This window comes from Blennius ocellaris (assembly GCF_963422515.1).
Source record: "Blennius ocellaris genome assembly, chromosome: 16".
Lineage (NCBI taxonomy): Eukaryota > Metazoa > Chordata > Actinopteri > Blenniiformes > Blenniidae > Blennius > Blennius ocellaris.
In genome coordinates, this window is record NC_137665.1 from 1227278 (window position 1) to 1248673 (window position 21396).

At 46.5% G+C, this 21396-nt stretch overlaps 2 protein-coding genes across 2 annotated transcripts; one reads left to right on the forward strand and one right to left on the reverse strand.

Moving 5' to 3' along the window:
• The first annotated feature begins 633 nt into the window (after positions 1-633).
• On the forward strand, positions 634-15165 carry LOC308141240 (uncharacterized protein). Its single transcript, XM_080511323.1, has 9 exons — positions 634-1025; positions 5102-5230; positions 6422-6504; positions 6607-6766; positions 6856-6981; positions 7055-7195; positions 7407-7630; positions 7744-14600; positions 14708-15165. Exons 1-9 carry the CDS (start codon positions 789-791, stop codon positions 14797-14799), a joined length of 8049 nt encoding a protein of 2682 aa, XP_080367449.1. The 5' UTR covers positions 634-788; the 3' UTR covers positions 14800-15165.
• A 4707-nt stretch (positions 15166-19872) lies between these two features.
• LOC308141274 (nucleoside diphosphate kinase B-like) lies at positions 19873-21188 on the reverse strand. The gene is made up of 4 exons (XM_080511364.1): positions 21029-21188; positions 20591-20692; positions 20260-20372; positions 19873-20174 (listed from the first exon to the last, which is right to left on the reverse strand). Exons 1-4 carry the CDS (start codon positions 21143-21145, stop codon positions 20057-20059), a joined length of 450 nt encoding a protein of 149 aa, XP_080367490.1. The 5' UTR covers positions 21146-21188; the 3' UTR covers positions 19873-20056.
• Between the last annotated feature and the right edge of the window lie 208 nt (positions 21189-21396).

Here is a 21396-nt window from a genome sequence, read left to right on the forward strand (position 1 = left end):
TAATCCCGAATAAAAATCTAATATCCAGATAAGGTGACTGAGGTTTTTTTTTTTTTCAAATATAATAATATCTGATTTCCTTTAATATGTAATATTTCAGAATAGACTGGCAAATTGTTGCAGTTACAAGAAGGAAATACTTTGACATTTGTCCATATCTGCAGTTTAACGCGTGATGTTGGACTTGTCGGGCCTCCAGAGGTCAGAGGTCAGATCAGGGTGGATTTGGCTCCTCAACTGAAATCAGTTTGACGCCCCTGGTGTAAGAGGTATATAAGACGTGTGAGTGCAGATCGACACACAGACGATCCGTTGACCTTTACAGGCGCCGCTCCCTGCAGGGTTTCCTGCTCCTTGCGGTGCGGCGCGGCTCGCCGGGAGGCGGCGTCCGGGCCTCCGCTGTTCGGCTCGCTGTAATCCCGCACACCTGCTGGAACGAGTGCGAACTTGAGTCGCCTTCAGGAACGACGGCGGCGTGCAGGTCGGGACGCCGTCCTGCCGGAACCTGTTCTTTAAAACTCCCTTTTATTTTTTATAAGGTCACCTCAGACCCAACCCACTGCGACACGCCTGAGAGAGCAGAGCCGAGGCTGCGAGGCTCGGCGCCTCAGACACGGGAGGCCTGCGGGAGGCCAGCGCTGCACGGCGGGAAGGAGATGCAAGAGGGGAGGAAGAGGAGGAGGAGGAAGAGGTCGTGAGAAGAGGGAGAAAACAGCAGTGAGAAGCAGGAGAAGAGTGTTTCCTCTGCGCGGGTGAGCGGGTGAGCGGGTGAGCGGTGCGGCTGGACGATGAGTCCCTGGCAGCTTCTCCGCGCTCACCAGCCGCCCCGGGCCGCTGCGGGTCACCCCCTGCAGCATGGGGCTGCAGGCACGGTGCATTACAGCACGGTGCATTACACCGCGGTGCATTACACCACGGTGCATTACAGCGCGGCTCCTGCTCCGCGCCACGCCGCCGGGAGTCCATCGCCAGAGAAACGGACCCTGCAGCAGCTGAACTCCAGGCTGGCTTCGTACCTGCAGCAGGTAAGGCGTCCGAGGAAGGGCAAGTCCAAAAAAAAAAGAACTTTTTACTCTCTAAGATTGAGAAATTTGAAGGAAAATGTTTTCATGAGTTGAGAATATTGACGTCCTTCAACTGTAAAGTCACTGATTTCATACAATGATTTCAGAACTGTGAGTTTGAGTACGGAAGAGGATCAGGGCCACTGTGGAAAGAAAACATGAGTTCTGGCTTTTTTTCTGAGTTTAAAGTCAGAATTCTGAGTTTAAAAGTCAGAATTCTGAGAATAAAGTCAGAATTCTGAGTTCAAAGTAAGAATTCTGAGTTTAAAAGTCAGAATTCTGAGTTTAAAAGTCAGAATTCTGAGAATAAAGTCAGAATTCTGAGTTTAAAAGTCAGAATTCTGAGAATAAAGTCAGAATTCTGAGTTTAAAAGTCAGAATTCTGAGAATAAAGTCAGAATTCTGAGTTCAAAGTAAGAATTCTGAGTTTAAAAGTCAGAATTCTGAGTTTAAAGTCAGAATTCTGAGTTTAAAGTCAGAATCCTGAATTTAAAGTCAGAATTCTGAGTTTAAAAGTCAGAATTCTGAGAATAAAGTCAGAATTCTGAGTTCAAAGTAAGAATTCTGAGTTTAAAAATCAGAATTCTGAGTTCAATTCTGAGAATAAACTCCGAATTCTGAGTTTAAAGTCAGAATCCTGAGTTTAAAAGTCAGAATTCTGAGAATAAAGTCAGAATTCTGAGAAAAAAGTCAGAACTCAGGGTTTTTTCCCACAGTGGCCCTAATCCTCTTCCGTAGTTTGAGAGATGAATTTAATGTTGAATGTTTTGTCTAATCTGATAATCATATTACCTTTAATATTATTAAAGGAAAACTGCATCCAGAACCACACAACATTCACTAATATCACATAAGAGATTCAGACAATACTGATAATAATGATTCTGACGTTTCGACACAAATACTAAAATAGAGGTGTTTTTTGTTATTTTTAAATACATGTTTGATTTAACTTGCTGTGCTGGTTCTCCACCACCACTGATGTCAAAAGGACAAAACACAGAACAGCCTAAATACCTGAGCTGGTTCAAGAACAATGACGGTTGTTAGAAGACAAGAGAGGCTGATGGAGCCGCACCCTCCGGACGTCCTCACCTCAAACCTCAGGAAACTGTTGTGACACCTGAAGTGATCCTCAGCAGCCTCGTGAGCAGCCAGAGGACACGAGGACGGACAGACCAGGTCCTCCGAACTTCACTCAGTCGCTTTGATACGAACGTGTAGAGACGCCCAGCAGGGGGCGCTGCAGCAGCCTGATCTCTCCGCATGTGTCCGAAACAAAACAAGACGAATCTCCTCAGGCGGCATACGGAAGAAGATCAGGGCCACTATGGAAAAAAAACATGAGTTCTGGCTTTTTTTTTCAGAATTCTGACTTTTAAACTCAGAATTCTGACTTTTAAACTCAGAATTCTGAGTTTAAAAGTCAGAATTCTGAGTTTAAAAGTCAGAATTCTGAGAATAAGGTCAGAATTCTGAGAATAAAGTTAGAATTCTGACTTTATATTCAGAATTCTGAGAATAAGGTCAGAATTCTGAGAATAAAGTTAGAATTCTGACTTTAAATTCAGAATTCTGAGAATAAAGTCAGAATTCTGAGTTTAAAGTCAGAATTCTGCGAATAAAGTTAGAATTCTGACTTTATACTCAGAATTCTGAGAATAAAGTCAGAATTCTGAGTTTAAAGTCAGAATTCTGAGAATAAAGTCAGAATTCTGAGTTTAAAAGTCAGAATTCTGCGAATAAAGTTAGAATTCTGACTTTATACTCAGAATTCTGAGAATAAAGTCAGAATTCTGAGTTTAAAAGTCAGAATTTTGAGAATAAAGTCAGAATTCTGAGTTTAAAAGTCAGAATTTTGAGAATAAAGTCAGAATTTTGAGAATAAAGTCAGAATTCTGAGTTTAAAAGTCAGAATATTGAGAATAAGTCAGAATTCTGAGTTTAAAAGTCAGAATTTTGAGAATAAAGTCAGAATTCTGAGTTTAGAGTCAGAATTCTGAGAATAAAGTCAGAACTCAGGGTTTTTTTTCCACAGTGGCCCTAATCCTCTTCCGTAGTGACAAAACAATTTTCATTATTTAAAGAAAAGGTTTGCTTTTGTTTTTTTTTTTAATTGAACCAGAACATTCACAAACTCAGTGGTGGCTCAGCATGCAGTCAACAATCACAAACAAACATAGAACAAACAAACAAACAAACAATAATACAAGAGTGGAGAAACAGTCAAATGTGCAGAAACAAACTAATACAGGTAAACAATCACAAACTTATGAATCCGGGCTTTTACAATGAAATTAACTCAAAAGAGAAAGAGACTTATCTTTGGATATTTTTTGGGAAAACTGCACGTGACATTTTTTTAAGAGATGAAAAATAGAGTCTAAAGTGATTTTAAAACAGTTGTATGAGGGATTCTTATTCCTCCATTTATTACAGTGTAAATTATATTAATAACGTTAGCTGATCCAGGGTCTGGGTGCTTTTTATAGATACAACACGTCAGAGAGGTCGAGATCGTTTCCATCATTAATGTAACATCAGTCTAAACCTACAGCGGTAGAACTAGAAATGATCCGGAGTCCGGAGGACCAGCTCTACCTGACACCAGGAGCCGGTTCCACATGAGAACCTTTAAGAACCCGTAGAAACCTCCAGTGAGCCAGGACTCTGAGGAACCAGGGCTCCGATATGAAGCAGCCTGGTGGTTCAGAGTTAAAATCATGATTTTAAATTCTATTCTAGATTTTTGACTCTAAGCCAGTGAAGGGAAGCCGATGTTAGAGTGACGTGATCTGTCCTGCCGGTTCTTGTCAGTTCCTGCTCTGCAGAGGCCAAATATGACGACTTTCTATGTGTCTGAGCTGAGGAGCAGGAAAGTAGGTCAGTAACTTCTGGTTTAATAGATCAATAGACTTTCATATCATCTGCGTACCAGTAGACACAACGGTGATGATATTTAAGATAAGATAAGACAAGATAAGATAAGATAAGATAAGATAAGATAAGACAAGACAAGATAAGATAAGACAAGACAAGATAAGATATGACAAGATAAGATAAGACAAGACAAGACAAGACAAGACAAGACAAGACAAGACAAGACAAGACAAGACAAGACAAGACAAGACAAGACAAGACAAGATAAGATAAGATAAGATAAGATAAGATAAGATAAGATAAGATAAGACAAGACAAGACAAGACAAGACAAGATAAAATAAGATCAGATCAGATAAGATAAGATAAGATAAGATAAGATAAGATAAGATAAGATAAGATAAGATAAGATAAGATAAGACAAGACAAGACAAGACAAGACAAGATAAAATAAGATCAGATAAGATAAGATAAGATAAGATAAGATAAGATAAGATAAGATAAGATAAGATAAGATAAGATAAGATAAGATAAGATAAGCCTTTATTGATCTCAAAGGAGAAATGTACTTGTTCCATTCAGCTCTTAAGGACTCATGAGTAGGAAAGACAAGAAATGTGCAAACAGTTAGATAAGAATAGAGGAATCTTATATATAATGACTATCAAGAACTCTAAGGACCAAAAGTATTTACAGTAAGAGTAATAATAAGTAAATAAAATAAAATAGGACTAAGAAATAAGATAAAAATCACAAACTATAATAAAGTATAATAAGTTCTAAGGGAAGCAAAATATACAGTAAGATGAAATACAAGGAAATTAAACTATGATTGGGGGGAGGGGGGGGGGCAAAGTGTAGAATAAAGTACAATAAACATACTATAGTAAAAAATACTACCAGTGTTGGCAGTGCAGGGTTCAGTCCTAACAAGTGGTCAATTAAGTGACGTAGATAAAGTGACGTAGATAAAGTTTAGGTGTACAATGTGAACGCTGTGGGTCCTGATACAGAACCCTGCGGAACGCCACGGCCAGCTTTGTCTGAGACGAGCTCACGTCACAGCTGATCTGCAGTCACATGGCGTCTCTTCTCACCTCACCAAAAGTTTCTGAATGGGATTTTTTGAAACGGCTTCCTGTCATTGGTTGGCTGAAGGTGGAGCTTCTGGAGGCGACCAATCAGAGGCTGGAGCAGCAGATTCAGGAGGAGCTGAGGAGGAGGTGCCCGACGGCCGTGACGGAGCTGGACCAACTCCTGGGGAGCGCCTCCTTCCTGCAGGAGCAGGTCAGGAACAGGCCAATCAGAGCACCAGGCTGCTGCTGTTGCCATGGCAACAGACCTCTGCTTCGCTCTGCACTTCATTCAAATTTAACCCAGTTTTTTTTTTTTTTTATCTTATTGTATTTTAGCCTCACGTGTTCTATTTTACATGAACAGATACATTTATTATGACTCGACGCGCCAACGCTGCCCTGAAGTTGTTTTTTATTCCGAAATATTACAATAAACAAAACAACAACAACAAAGAGACACATAAGCTATAATCCAAATTTGATTTAGTACAAGCAATGTCTCGGGTTTTTTAATTGCTGTTTATGAAATAATGTTTTTTTCTATATGTAGGGGGGTCAAGGGGTCGGGTGGGGGGAGGGGGGGGGGGATTCTAATACAGGAAACTTTACCACTATCGCTAATTTCTACTAAACGTTTGCGATGGAGTGGTTTGTTTTTCTCTTCTTGTCAACAGATTTATGTCCTGACGGCGCTCAGTGAACTTTAAAGGTCAAACAGGTTGCACAAGTTTCAAATGTCAGAATTAAATTATTTACTTTAACGCCATTCATGACAGACAAAAGGAAATGATCCCGCTTGAGCCGACAAACTCGTACGTTTGACTCACATCCTGAAGGCTTCAGCGGCTTAAAATTCCATTCCTGCATGTCTCCAGTAGCTTCGATGAAAAAAACAGAAAAGCCATCAGATGTGTGTATTTTGTGTATTTTAACTGCGTTTCATGTGAAAACGCCACGTCTTTGCAATTTCAGCAAATTTCTTTAAAAATTACGTCCATTTACACAGAAATGGCACGTTGGCCACTAGTGGGTGCTGCCGTTCGGTTTTGTAAAATGAAACATCGAGTTCCAAGGAGACATGGATTGGTTTTTGCTCTGAGCACCGTTGCCGTGGAAACGGACACTAAAACTACAATGAAAGGTTCCTGTTTTCACTTGAAAAGGACGTCGTGTGCTTCCGCCAGTAGGGGGCGGGCTGCAGTTCACACGCCGTAAGTTTGAAGTGCCTCAGAATCGGAAATTCCCTGTTTCAAACAAGCACATAAATTAGAAAAACGTTTTTCTAAGGGTCCAGATTTCGATGATAAAATCCAGATTTGATTCTCAGTCCTGTGATCTGTGTCCGGAGGGCGACCGGAGCACTGACCACACCCCTCTGTGTGACCCCGCCCCCCTCGTACAGATCATGGACTGTCTCTCAGCTCGGGCCCAGTTGAACCTCCAGCTGCTCGCCGCCGAACTCGCCATCTCCGACCTGAACGCCAGGTAGGCCCACACGCAACCTAAGCCCCGCCCACAAACACGCTCGAGGCGCACATGAACCACGACGCCCCCCCCCCCCCCCCCCCCCCCCCGCTGTGTGAGCAGGTCGGAGCAGGAGCGCCAGCAGTGGAACCGCGTGGAGGCGGAGAACAGCGACCTGCGGTACCTGCAGGAGGTGCTGAACGGCCACAAGCTGCCGGAGCTGCAGGAGGTGCTGCGAGAACAGGTGCAGGAGCTGCAGGAGCTGGAGGAGCGCCACCTACAGGTAAGACACGCCAGTAACGCCGACAGGTGACGGCGAGATGATGCACACAGGTAACAGTTACAGGTAACTCTCTGGTGTGAACCCATCAGGACGAGCAGGCTTTGCTGAACCAGGTATCCGGGGGCGTTTCCGTGGCGATGCAGATTGCCGAGTCATCGGAACTGATCCAGCAGTTGGACATGCTGAGACGGATTAGCGCCGAATCCTGGACCGAGGTAGGCTCCGGGGCTCTTATTGAGAAAAAAAAATGAAGAGCGGGAATCGTGTGAGCAGGTGTGTTGTGTTCAGGCGTGCTCCGTCGAGGAGGCCATACTGCAGGCTCCCGACGTGACCTTTGACCTGGCCGAGTCGCCGGAGGCGGCTGAGCTGGAGCATCTGAGGAGGACCTCAACACACCTGACAGAAGACCTGGAGCACCTGCAGATGGAGGTGAGGCCAAACCCTGAGCTGTGAGAGGTTAGGGTTAGGGTTAGGGTTAGGGTAACCCTAACCCTAACCCTAACCCTAACCCCCAACATCCCGGCTGCAGAATCATGCGACTTTCACTTTAAAGTTTTATCTTTTATGGTTCCTAATAACACACGAATCACAAAAGTCGCCCCCTGGTGTTTCCACCTGCCGCCGTCCCTGTCTTCGGCAGAACGCCATGCTGGAGGCCGCTGGCCACCAGCAGACGGAGAACGTTGTGGCGGAGCTGACGGCCCTGCAGGAGACCGCAGACCGTCTCTGTCTGGACCTGGACTCGGTGCTTCGGGCTGCAGCTCAGCAGGCTGAGGACCACGAGGTCCTGCTGGACGTCAAGAGCCGACTGGAGGCCGAGATCCAGGACTACATGAGGCTGCTTGACTCACTGAGCCACCAGGGGTGAGAGAGGATCAAATCCGGCAGAGAGACCTTCAATTGACAGAAAACACAATAATACTGTTGTGGATGGATTCTGATTTGTTCGCGCTGTTTTTCTTCCTGTCTCCTGAAAGGGCTTCGGTTCTACACCTCAACTCCAAACCAGCCGCTTCCTGTTTTACTGTCAGACGTGGAAACGTGGCGGTCAACCCGTTAGAGGCTGTCCGGGGAGGAACCCCAAGAACCAACCTGGTCCAGATGTTCTCCAGTCCCGCCGGTCACAACATCCCACCGAAGAAAATGGCAATCATATCAAGTAACGCTTCAAACCAGAGCTACTCCTTCCAGACAGCTCGATCTAGAACAGGGTGGGAATCCAGCAGTCATGAGAACCTGGCCGGCCAGCAGAACCCATCATTGGCTCCGTCTCAGGCAAACGAATCAGACAGACGAGCCGATGTCAGAGCGTCTGAGCCACGGACATCCGCCGCTGTTCGCTCCGACAACAAACCTTCTCACACCTTTGATCCGCCGAGAGAACGACAAAATTCTCACGTCAGAAAAGTCGAGGTTGAACAAATGGTTTCTTACGAAAGGCCAAAGCTCGATTTGGTGACACACAAGTCAATAATCGATACCGACAAGCATTCAGCTGCAGACGTACAAAAAGAAACTGTGATTTCAGCTTCAGTTCAGAGCTTCACTCGTGCTAGCAGCAACGTTCTGAGACAAGAAACTCCACAAGAAGCGAAAGAAGGGAAAGTGTTTCCTGCATCAGTCAAGATGTCTGAAGTCTCCGACGATCTGTTGGACGACAAAGATAAAGGAACTGAAGATGGTCGTGGCGAGGTAGTGGTGGAGACAGGAGACGTCCTCAGTTCCAGTCCGGCTGTGACCGATGCGACTGAACGCAAACCAAACATGGCCGATTCAGTCCAAGAGGACGGCGGTCGGTCTGAGAGTCGAACTGAGAGCGTAGAGAGTTTAAAAGTGAACAGAGTGGACGTCATCAAAGAAAGCAGGGAGGTGAAGGCGGATCGTCCCGAGACAAACGTTGAGTCGGCAGCTCAGGTGAACTTCAAAACCTCTGCTACCGCAACGGCTTCTGGAGGACTGAGGTCGTCCGTCCCTCAGACAAGTGTCCCGCTTCACGATGAACGCATGGAAGTTGTAGTCAGTGTCCAAACATCTGATCAGAGTTTAGTCAAGTCTGACGAGTCAATAAGTGAGACTGTAAAGACGATTCCAGCAGAGGACAAAGAGATTATAAAGACAACACTGGCAGAGGACAAAGAGACTATAAAGATGATCCAGAGAGATGACAAAGAGACTGTGAGGAGGACTCCAGTAGAGGACAAAGAGACTGTAAAGACAATTCCTGCAGAGGACAAAGAGACTGTGAAGACAATTCCAGCAGAGGACAAAGAGACTACAAAGACAACACTGGCAGAGGACAAAGAGACTATAAAGATGATCCAGAGAGAGGACAAAGAGATTGTAAAGACAACTCCGGCAGAGGACAAAGAGACTATAAAGATGATCCAGAGAGAGGACAAAGAGACTGTGAAGACGATTCCTGCAGAGGACAAAGAGACTGTAAAGACAACTCCGGCAGAGGACAAAGGGAATGTGAGGAGGACTCCAGTCGAGGACAAAAAGACTGTAAAGACAACTCCGGCAGAGGACAAAGAGACTATAAAGATGATCCAGAGAGAGGACAAAGAGACTGTAAAGACAATTCCGGCAGAGGACAAAGAGAATGTGAGGAGGACTCCAGTAGAGGACAAAGAGCCTGTAAAGACAATTCTGGCAGAGGACAAAGAGACTATAAAGATGATCCAGAGAGAGGACAAAGACACTGTGAGGAGGACTCCAGTAGAGGACAAAGAGACTGTAAAGACAATTCTGGCAGAGGACAAAGAGACTATAAAGATGATCCAGAGAGAGGACAAAGACACTGTGAGGAGGACTCCAGTAGAGGACAAAGAGACTGTAAAGACAATTCCTGCAGAGGACAAAGAGACTGTGAAGACAACTCCAGCAGAGGACAAAGAGACTATAAAGACGATCTCGGTAGAGGACAAAGAGAATGTGAGGAGGACTCCAGTAGAGGACAAAGAGACTGTAAAGACAACTCTGGCAGAGGACAAAGAGACTGTAAAGACAACTCCGGCAGAGGACAAAGAGACTATAAAGATGATCCAGAGAGAGGACAAAGAGACTGTAAAGACAATTCCTGCAGAGGACAAACAGACTGTACAGACAACTCCGGCAGAGGACAAAGAGATTGTAAAGACAATTCCGGCAGAGGACAAAGAGATTGTAAAGACAATTCCGGCAGAGGACAAAGAGATTGTAAAGACAATTCCGGCAGAGGACAAAGAGACTGTAAAGACAACTCCAGCAGAGGACAACGAGACTATAAAGACGATCCCAGCAGAGGACAAAGAGATTGTACAGACAACTCCGGCAGAGGACAAAGGGATTGTAAAGACAATTCCAGAAGAGGACCAAGAGACTGTAAAGACGATTTCGGTAGAGGACAAAGAGACTGTGAAGACGACTCTGGCAGAGGCCAAAGAGACTCTAAAGATGACTCCGGCAGAGGACAAAGAGACTGTGAAGACGACTCTGGCAGAGGCCAAAGAGACTCTAAAGACGATTCCGGCAGAGGACAAAGAGACTGTAACGACAACTCCAGCAGAGGACAAAGAGATTGTAAAGACAATTCCAGAAGAGGACCAAGAGACTGTAAAGACGATTCCGGTAGAGGACAAAGAGACTGTGAAGACGACTCTGGCAGAGGCCAAAGAGACTCTAAAGATGACTCCGGCAGAGGACCAAGAGATTGTAAAGACGATTGTGGTAGAGGACAAAGAGACTGTAAAGACGATTCAGGTAGAGGACCAAGAGACTGTAAAGACAATTCCGGCAGAGGACAAAGAGACTGTAAAGACGATTTCTGCAGAGGACAAACAGACTGTACAGACAACTCCAGCAGAGCACAAAGAGAATGTGAGGAGGACTCCAGTAGAGGACAAAGAGACTGTAAAGACAATTCCGGCAGAGAACAAAGAGACAATAAAGATAATCCCAGCAGAAGAAAAAGAGACTGTAAAGACAATTCCGGCAGAGGACAAAGAGAGTGTGAAGACAACTCCAGCAGAGGACAAAGAGACTATAAAGATAATCCCAGCAGAAGAAAAAGAGACTGTACAGACGATTCCGGCAGAGGACAAAAAGACTGTAAAGACGATTCAGGTAGAGGACCAACAGACTGTGAAGACAACTCCAGCAGAGGACAAAGAGACAATAAAGACAATCTCAGCAGAAGAAAAAGAGACTGTAAAGACGATTCAGGTAGAGGACCAAGAGATTGTAAAGACGATTGTGGTAGAGGACAAAGAGACTGTAAAGACGATTCAGGTAGAGGACCAAGAGACTGTAAAGACGATTGTGGTAGAGGACAAAGAGATTGTAAAGACAACTCTGGCAGAGGACAAAGAGACTGTAAAGACGACTCCAGCAGAGGAGGTTAATGAGACTCTGGAGAAGATTCCTGCAGAGGACAACGAGACCGTAAAGACAATTCTGGCAAAGGACAATGAGATTGTCAAGACAATTCCTGCCGAGGACAACAAGACTGCAAAGATAATTCTGGCAGAGGACAAAGAGACCGTCAAGAAGATTCCTGCAGAGGAGGAAAAACAGACTGTAAAGACAATTATTGCAGAGAAGGACAATGAGACTGTAAAGACAATTTTGGCAAAGGATAATGAGACTGTTGAAAAGATTCCTGCAGAGGACAAGGAGACCTTAAAGACGACTCTGGTGGAGGAGCACAGTGAGACTGTGGATCCGTCAGATCAGACCGTGTTAACAACTGTGAAGGAGTCAAAAATGTCTTCAAGTACATCTGATTCCGGGGTCATCCTGAGTCCGGCAGAGAGTTTGACTCTCACAGAGACACATTTCAGCCCAGCTGATGCTCAGACTCGGGTAGATAACAAGGACGTAGAAAGACAAGGAAAGAGGGAAGAAGAAGAAACAGGAAGTGATTTGACTGTGGGTCAATTGGAGCAAAGTCCGGCAGTGAACAAAGAGAAGCTGTTGGAGAATGAAGATGCGTCTGTTGGCTCAGACAGCAAAGAGAATCAAAGTGCAGGTTCAGACAATGTGAAGGTTAAAGTGGAAGCAGAAGAAGAAGAAGAAGAAGAAGAAGAAGAAGAAGAGCAGCCCAGAGGTTCCAGGGACGGCTTTACCGACTCCGCTGAGTCAGACAAGCAATCGGTTGAACGGCCAGCTCAACAGGAGTCAACAGGTTTGAGTCTCTACTCAAGAGAAGACAAACTGAGCCCAAGAGAACCCGTGGAATCAGAAAACCAGGCAGTTAGTTTGGAGACGAGTCTGAGTCCAGCTGATGTGCCCACGAGCCTGAACGACCCGACGCTTTGTTCTGTCGGAACAGATATTATGAGTCTAGATAGGCCAAAAGATCCAGAGACTTTTCTTAGCCCGCGTGACCCGCAGACCTACCTGAGTCCCGTGGAAGTTCTTCCAGAAGACGACACCGATGATGATGATGATGGTGATGAGCATGAAGATGATGATGAAGATGATGATGATGCATGCCTAACTGAGGCAAATGCACTCGTGAGGCCTGTCGAGAAATACATCTTGTCCACTAAAGATGAAAACAACATTGTACCTGAAGCGGACAAAAGACCAGACACTGTGGGGGAGGACAAATTTAACGTATTTGAGGAAAGGAACATGACCCCAAATGTTTTCAAAAGATCAATCCATCAGGAGAGCAGCCTGAAGAAGAGAGGCAGTGGTGGAGCTTTGGGGTCTGGAGGTTCCAACATCCAGAATATCATCACAGACAAAGAGAGACAGCTGGGGTTTGAAGGTCTGTATCGTAGACCTGTGAGAACAGCTGGAGGCTCTCTAGAACTGGACAGAAGGGAAGGTGACATTGCAACCAGAGCCAGTCTGCCGGCAGGAAGGAGTACGAACATCAGGGCCAGCGATGGAACAACCGGAGGGGTCAGGAAGGGCAGCGGGGAGTGGACAGTATATGGAAGCAACCTGGGACAAACCAATGAAATCTCATCAGAAGGGTCTCCACTTTCAACCAGCCAGCCAAGGCCAGGGAGGTTTGGGAGTGGGGAGTGGATAGTGTACGGAAGGGAGCTACAACGTAAAAGCAGCCTGGATGGTGTAGGAACTCCGGCCAATGAGGGGAACGATGAACGCATCTCAAAGTTTGGGACCAGTGCACCAGAAACCGGGAGGATTGGAAGGAGAAGCAGCGGCGGTAGTGAGGAGTGGATAGTTTACGGAGGAAGAGTTGAACATAAAAGCAACGAAGGTTTAGCCCAGACCCAGAGCGCAGAACACCTGCGATCTCTGAGTCCGCCGCAAACAGGGAGGTTTGGAAGGAGACCCAGCGGCGGTAGTGACGAATGGATAGTTTACGGAGGAGGAGTTGGACACAAAGGCAACGAAGGTTTAGCCCAGACCCAGAGCGCAGAACACCTGCGATCTCTGAGTCCGCCGCAAACAGGGAGGTTTGGAAGGAGACCCAGCGGCGGTAGTGACGAATGGATAGTTTACGGAGGAGGAGTTGGACACAAAGGCCACGAAGGTTTAGCCCAGACGCAGAGCACAGAACACCTGCGATCTCTGAGTCCGCCGCAAACAGGGAGGTTTGGAAGGAGACCCAGCGGCGGTAGTGACGAATGGATAGTTTACGGAGGAGGAGTTGGACACAAAGGCAACGAAGGTTTAGCCCAGACGCAGAGCGCAGAACACCTGCGACCGATGAGCCCGCCAGAAACAGGCCGGTTCGCAAGAAGAAGCAGCAGTGACTTGATTGTTTACGGGGGGGCCGGTGGACGTCGGGCCGGCAGCCACGACTCCCGCAGACCAGAGGGGAACGGCCACCCGACAGCCGCCATGCAACTCTCGCTGAGTCCTCCAGGATCGGTGGGATCTGCCCCGCAGCTCTCGTTGAGCCCCCCAGGATCGGTGGGATACGCCCGGCACCTACCGCTGAGCCCCCCGGGATCAGTGGGATACGCCCCGCACCTACCGCTGAGCCCCCCGGGATCGGTGGGATACGCCCCGCACCTACCGCTGAGCCCCCCGGGATCAGTGGGATACGCCCCGCACCTACCGCTGAGCCCCCCGGGATCGGTGGGATACGCCCCGCACCTACCGCTGAGCCCCCCGGGATCCACGCGGTTTGCCAGTGGCAGCGGAGAGTGGAGGGTTTACGGAGGAAGTGGACGTTTGAGTGGTCCTCCCAGCTCGGAGCACCGGGTGATCAGCCCGCCGGGCAGCTATACCGCGAAGGGATCGAGGTTGGGAAGTATCGGCCGTAGGCTGAGAGGGGCGATGAAGCGCAGCAGCAGTTTGGGCAGCGGAGGCCGACTCACCAGTCCAGTCGAGAGCCAGAGGGTCAGCGGCAGCGTGGACACCAAACCCGTTTACGGTTCTTCAGGGGGACACAGGAGCAGTTCTGCAGGGCCCGGGCAGCCCGGTCAGCCCGGTCAGCCCGGGCAGCCCGGCCGGGTGAGCCAGAGAGCCCAGAGTCCTGCAGGGAAGAGTTTCACCGCGAGTCCCAGGCTCCCTGGGGGGTGGCTGCACAGCGCAGCGGCGGCGGCGGCGGCACATCGAACCAGCAGCACCGGGAGCGGGTCCAGAGGCAGCGCGGGCGGCAGTAGCAAGGAGAGGATCAGCGGGGCGGCCGGAGGCCGGGTCACTGGGTCATCAGGGTCAGGGAGGGTCAACAGCACCGGGGGGCGGGTCATCACCAGCAGCGACCGGCCAATCAGGAGCACGGGCAGCGGGAGCGGCAGCCACAAGGAGCGGATCAGCGTCTGCAAGATGGCGGCGATGCTGATGTCAGCGGCGGGAAGGGAGCGGAGCAAGGACAAGCAGAAGAAAAAACAACAACAACAACAACAACAACAACAGGCGACAGGTGGGGAAAACAATGGACCTGACTAAACTAGATTAAGAACAACAGTGTCCAGTAAATACAAATGAAGACGGATGTAAATTATTCATGTTTGTTTTGTCTCGTCTCAGCTGCATCGCCTCTCGTCCAAAGATGGCTGACCACGGGCGTCAGCGTCACGAGCGACGACGCAGAGAACCCCGATGACATCATGGATCTGTGATTGGCTGAAAGGAAGTCGACTCAACTTTGAAAGAAAGAAACAAAACCAAAAAATATATATATATATACAACTATAAATACTCAGCTTTTGGAAATATTCACATAGTTCTCATATATTACTCTCCCAAATACTCACATATTACTCTAAAATACTCCTATTAATACCTTGATCATGATATCCAGAATCTAGACCTTCTGCCGTTGGTTTTCTTCAGATGGAGGTTCGTTTATTGTGAAATGTCTCGTTTGGTGGAATCAGTGGCTCTTTCTTTCTCCGCGTCTCTAAAGTTTCACTTTAAAACTTTGTGGTCGCCGGATTCCTCTTCGACTTTTCTCACAATCTGATAATAAAGCTGATGGGAAACCAGACCTGCCCTCCTCTGTTGTGACACTGAACATGAAGCTGTGCAGCAGGAACCATTCATATAACAACAATTGATCCTGTCAGATTAAAGACCCTGCAGTACCTGGACTGACCTGTGGCGGCAGGACGACGCCCTGAGAGGAAGTGTGGACGGATGCTAACCGCTAATGCTGATAGCTTTCCGTCACATTAAGGACATTTTAAGAAGGAAGGCGGTCTGGGTTTGTTTTACGCACAGCTTGAGGAAGACTACTGAGACGATGAAGAGGAAGACGCTGCTTGGCAGTGATGAAGACGACGGCCTCTTCGTCTGTCTCCTCCGTCACGTCGAGACAGAAGAGCAGCGCATCAAATCCATGTGTCACACCTGCAGATGACCTCCAGGGGGCGGTGGAGAACATGGTGGACAGGTTGTCTCACCTGTCCCGGAGCCTGTCGGGGGACGAGAACGAGACTCTGCCCGATTACCCATCACCCCCTGCTCCCAACATGGCCGCCCAGCCGGCGTCCGTCGAGCCCGAGGGCAGCCCGCACGGCGAGGACAGGACCGGTAAACACAACACAACTACACGAGTAAACAACAACAACAACACAAGGAAACTACACAAGCACACAAATAAACAACACAAGGGGGGAAAAAACAACCACACTGAAATAACTGCACAAGTAAACAACACAACAAGAACAAGCACACAAACAAACAACACAAGAAAACAACATAACTACACCATGAAACAACACGACCACATGAGGGAACAAACAAGTACATGAATAAACAACACAAAGAGACAAGACAACTACAGCAGTAAACAAGACAACTACACAAGTCAACGACACAACACAAAGAAACGACGCAACTACGAGAATAAACAACACAAGACAACAAGATAATTACCTGAGTAACCAACACAAGGAAGCAACATAACTACAGCAGTAAACAAGACAAGGAAACCACATAACTACAGCAGTAAACAAGACAAGGAAACCACATAACTACAGCAGTAAACAACACAAGGAAGCAACATAACTACAGCAGTAAACAAGACAAGGAAACCACATAACTACAGCAGTAAACAACACAAGGAAGCAACATAACTACAGCAGTAAACAAGACAAGGAAACAACATAACTACAGCAGTAAACAACACAAGGAAACAACATAACTACAGCAGTAAACAACACAAGGACACAACATAACTACAGCAGTAAACAACACAAGGACACAACATAACTACAGCAGTAAACAAGACAAGGAAACCACATAACTACAGCAGTAAACAACACAAGGAAACAACATAACTACAGCAGTAAACAACACAAGGAAACAACATAACTACAACAGTAAACAACACAAGGACACAACATAACTACAACAGTAAACAACACAAGGAAACAACATGACTACAAGAGTAAACAACACAAGGAAACAACATAACTACAGCAGTAAACAAGACAAGGAAACCACATAACTACAGCAGTAAACAACACAAGGAAACAACATAACTACAGCAGTAAACAACACAAGGACACAACATAACTACAGCAGTAAACAACACAAGGACACAACATAACTACAGCAGTAAACAAGACAAGGAAACCACATAACTACAGCAGTAAACAACACAAGGAAGCAACATAACTACAGCAGTAAACAAGACAAGGAAACAACATAACTACAGCAGTAAACAACACAAGGAAACAACATAACTACAGCAGTAAACAACACAAGGAAACAACATAACTACAACAGTAAACAACACAAGGACACAACATAACTACAACAGTAAACAACACAAGGAAACAACATGACTACAAGAGTAAACAACACAAGGAAACAACATAACTACAGCAGTAAACAAGACAAGGACACAACATAACTACAACAGTAAACAACACAAGGAAACAACATGACTACAAGAGTAAACAACACAAGGAAACAACATAACTACAGCAGTAAACAAGACAAGGAAACCACATAACTACAGCAGTAAACAACACAAGGAAACAACATAACTACAGCAGTAAACAACACAAGGACACAACATAACTACAGCAGTAAACAACACAAGGACACAACATAACTACAGCAGTAAACAAGACAAGGAAACCACATAACTACAGCAGTAAACAACACAAGGAAGCAACATAACTACAGCAGTAAACAAGACAAGGAAACAACATAACTACAGCAGTAAACAACACAAGGAAACAACATAACTACAGCAGTAAACAACACAAGGAAACAACATAACTACAACAGTAAACAACACAAGGACACAACATAACTACAACAGTAAACAACACAAGGAAACAACATGACTACAAGAGTAAACAACACAAGGAAACAACATAACTACAGCAGTAAACAAGACAAGGACACAACATAACTACAACAGTAAACAACACAAGGAAACAACATGACTACAAGAGTAAACAACACAAGGAAACAACATAACTACAGCAGTAAACAAGACAAGGAAACAACATAACTACAACAGTAAACAACACAAAGAGACAAGACAACTACAGCAGTAAGCAAGACAACTACACAAGTCAACGACACAACACAAATAAATTACTACGAGAATAAACAACTCAAGACAACAAGATAATTACCTGAGTAAACAACACAAGAAAATAACATAACTATAGCAGTAAACAAAACAAGAAAACAACATAACTACAGCAGTAAACAACATAACTACAGCAGTAAACAAAACAAGGAAACAACATAACTACAGCAGTAAACAACATAACTACAGCAGTAAACAAAACAAGGAAACAACATAACTACAGCAGTAAACAACATAACTACAGCAGTAAACAACAGAAGGAAACAACATAACTACAGCAGTAAACAACAGAAGGAAACAACATAACTACAGCAGTAAACAAAACAAGAAAACAGCATAACTACAGCAGTAAACAAAACAAGAAAACAACATAACTACAGCAGTAAACAAAACAAGGAAACAACATAACTACAGCAGTAAACAACATAACTACAGCAGTAAACAACAGAAGGAAACAACATAACTACAGCAGTAAACAAAACAAGAAAACAGCATAACTACAGCAGTAAACAAAACAAGAAAACAACATAACTACAGCAGTAAACAAAACAAGAAAACAACATAACTACAGCAGTAAACAACACAAGTAAACGATTAAACACCAGAAGGAAATAACACAACTACAGGAGCAAACAAACAAGTACCCGTCTGAGTAAACAACTCAGGGAAACGACACAAACATATGTAAACAAATAAATTGAGGTCACTGTGTTCAAAGTCTCTCCTGGAAACGCCTCGGGACAAACGACGCTTTGTGGTTTCAGGGCTTCACGTTGCCGCGGCCACACAGTGGCTGTGAGTGTTGGAGGCAGACAGCAGGGGGCGCCACCACGACACACACACACACACACACACACACACACACACACACACACACACACACACACACACACACACACACACACACACACACACACACACACACACACACACACACACACAGCAGGTTGATTCTACAGAATTTATTTAACGGAGACAGTTTTATCAGACTTCTACTCATATGTTTTATTTATCTGCAGCTGAGAGCTGCTGCACGTCCAAAATACCAGAGACGGACGGAGAAAGTCGAGAAACGACAAAAAAAATAAAGAACGGTGCAAAAAAAAAAAAGAAAAGAAAAAAAAATCTATTTTAGAACCTAAAATCACATTTCAGTGTGTTTCGTCTTTTCTAATCTGAAATGTGGATGTTGTGACTTTTAAACTCGTGGAGCCGTTTATAAAGAGACTTGTTCGTCCGTGTTTGTCGTCTTTTTTTTAAACGTGTGACTCTTTGTATCGTGGTGCCGTCGTGTGGACGATAAACCGATTTGGTAAAAAAAAAAAAAAAAAAGTTTCTACGGAGGATTTTTTTGGACAAGCTGTGAAGAAACGTGTGTTTTTGTACTGACAGGAAGTGGAAGCAGCTTCCTGCCGTGTCGTCTGTGATGTTTTTATATGTGTCACACGGGACAGGAGACGATTCAAGCTTTGGTGAAGTTACTGCATGTTTTTGTTGTTGTTGTTTGTTTTATTTGGTCCCGGGGGACGTGAGTCTGGTCTGTGATGGTTTTGTGACGGAGGTCCGTCCTGAGAGGCCGGCCTTCGTTGAAGCACTTACTGCGACGTGCAATTTTCTGGCAGCATGATTGTAAAGACGTTTAAATGTTTAAAAGCCAACATGGCAACCTGCGGTTTAGCTGCAGAATTAACTTGGTCGTAAATAAAAATTCGGCTTTTCAAAGTAAAGCTAATGACTTTCACTTTCTCAGTCAGCCGGCAGGAAACTTTTAAAGGGAAACTTTGTGCCTTCACATGATCCCAGTGGGCGTCGCGTTTCTCTGGAGTCAAGAGACGCTCATGCAAAACAAACAAACAAAACCAGACGTAAACAAATTCCATTAATTACGTTAAAGTTTTTGGAACGAAATAAACGTTTCAAATCAATTCATTAAATTAACGCCTTATTTTGGACAGCACTAAGCATTTTTTGCAAGTGGTACGACGGCCGCTAACAGCCGCTAACGGCTGCTAATGGCCGCTAACGGCCGCTAAGCATTTTTAAGTGGCGGACATTTCTATAGCTGCTACGCGGCGCGACGCCCGCTAACGGCCGCTAACGGCCGCAAGCAGGGCCAAGCAGTGACAGCAACAGTGCGTGGTTACCATGACAACACTTTATTGATCAGTGTGACATGTTGTGGGTTCATGGATGACGACGAAGTCAGAGGATCGACTGCGGGGGAGGGGGGGAGGGAGAGGGGGGGAGTGGGGGGGGGAGAGGGGGGGGGGGGGGGGGAGGGGGGGTCCAGCTGGGTGTGGTTTTTTCTCCGGTTGGTGGATTTAGTCGTACAGGAAGGGCTGCACGGCGGGGGTCCAGTTAACGAACTCCTCGGCCTTGAACCACAGGCCGACCTCGGTCTTGGCGTTCTCCACGGTGTCGCTGCCGTGGATGAGGTTCCTGGGGGGGGGGGGAGTACCGAGTTAATAGTGGAGCAGAACGCGGCGGCAACGGGCTAGCTTGCGTCAGCGTGTCCCCGGCTCACCTGCCGATGTCGATGCACAGGTCTCCGCGGATGCTGCCGGGCTGGGAGTCGGCGGGGTTGGTCTCCCCCAGCATCATCCTCACCAGCTTCACCACGCTCTGGCCCTCCCAAACCTGCAACACAGCCACACCTGTCAGCTGACCGAGCCGGCCAATCAGAGCCCGCCGCGGCCGCCGCCAATTCTACAGGAGTCTTCAGGAATCCTTTAGACGGATCCAACAGAAACCAGCCTGGTAAAACCGGTGAAGTTGTTATAAATGACCTGAGGGGTCGGTCATGAAGTGGCCGAACGAGAGGGGGAGAGAGAGAGAGGGAGGGACGGGTGCGTTACCATGGCGAAGACGGGGCCGGAGGACATGTATTTGCAGAGTCCAGCATAGAAGGGCATGTCCTTCAGGTCCCGGTAGTGCTTCTTCATCTGGTCCTCAGAGGCCTGAAACACCACAACAACCTCGGTCACCTTCCAGAACTGATGAGTCAGCGTTATTCTACCAGACCATCGGTTGTTTATTTAACAATGAACGACTGATAGTTGACGACAAATCTCATGATTAATTCTAATGATTCGTTTAAGTAACATTGCCAAGAAAAGAAAGCTCCGCCCACAGCGTTACATTCCCACCCTGACCAGCTTTAGGCCACGCCCTCCGTCCCCACCCAGCTTTAGGCCCCGCCCCCATCCCCACCCAGCTTTAGGCCCCGCCCCTGCCACAGACGGGCAGTACGGCTTGACCGGCTCTTTTTCTCTGCAGCCGGTCGCCATGGTTACCTGGACGAACTTGGCGGCAACCAGTTTGAAGCCCCGCTGCTCGAAGCGCTTGATGATCTCGCCGCAGAGACCACGCTGCACGCCATCGGGTTTCACGGCCACGAAAGTACGCTCCATGTCGACTGAAGAGGCTGGACACAAGACACACAAACAAATGAACAGAGGATCTCTCTCTCTCTCTCTCTCTCTCTGTCGCCTCCAGCCTGTGACCATGTGACCCGCCGTGGCGTCTGATTGGCCGTTGGCGACGTTAGCGCGCTAATGTCCATTAGCGCACTAGTGGACATTAGCGGTTGGCGTTCCTAAAGAGCTAGTTGACACTGGCGGGTCGGTTAGTGCCAAGTTAGTGGGCTGATTAATTCAACACC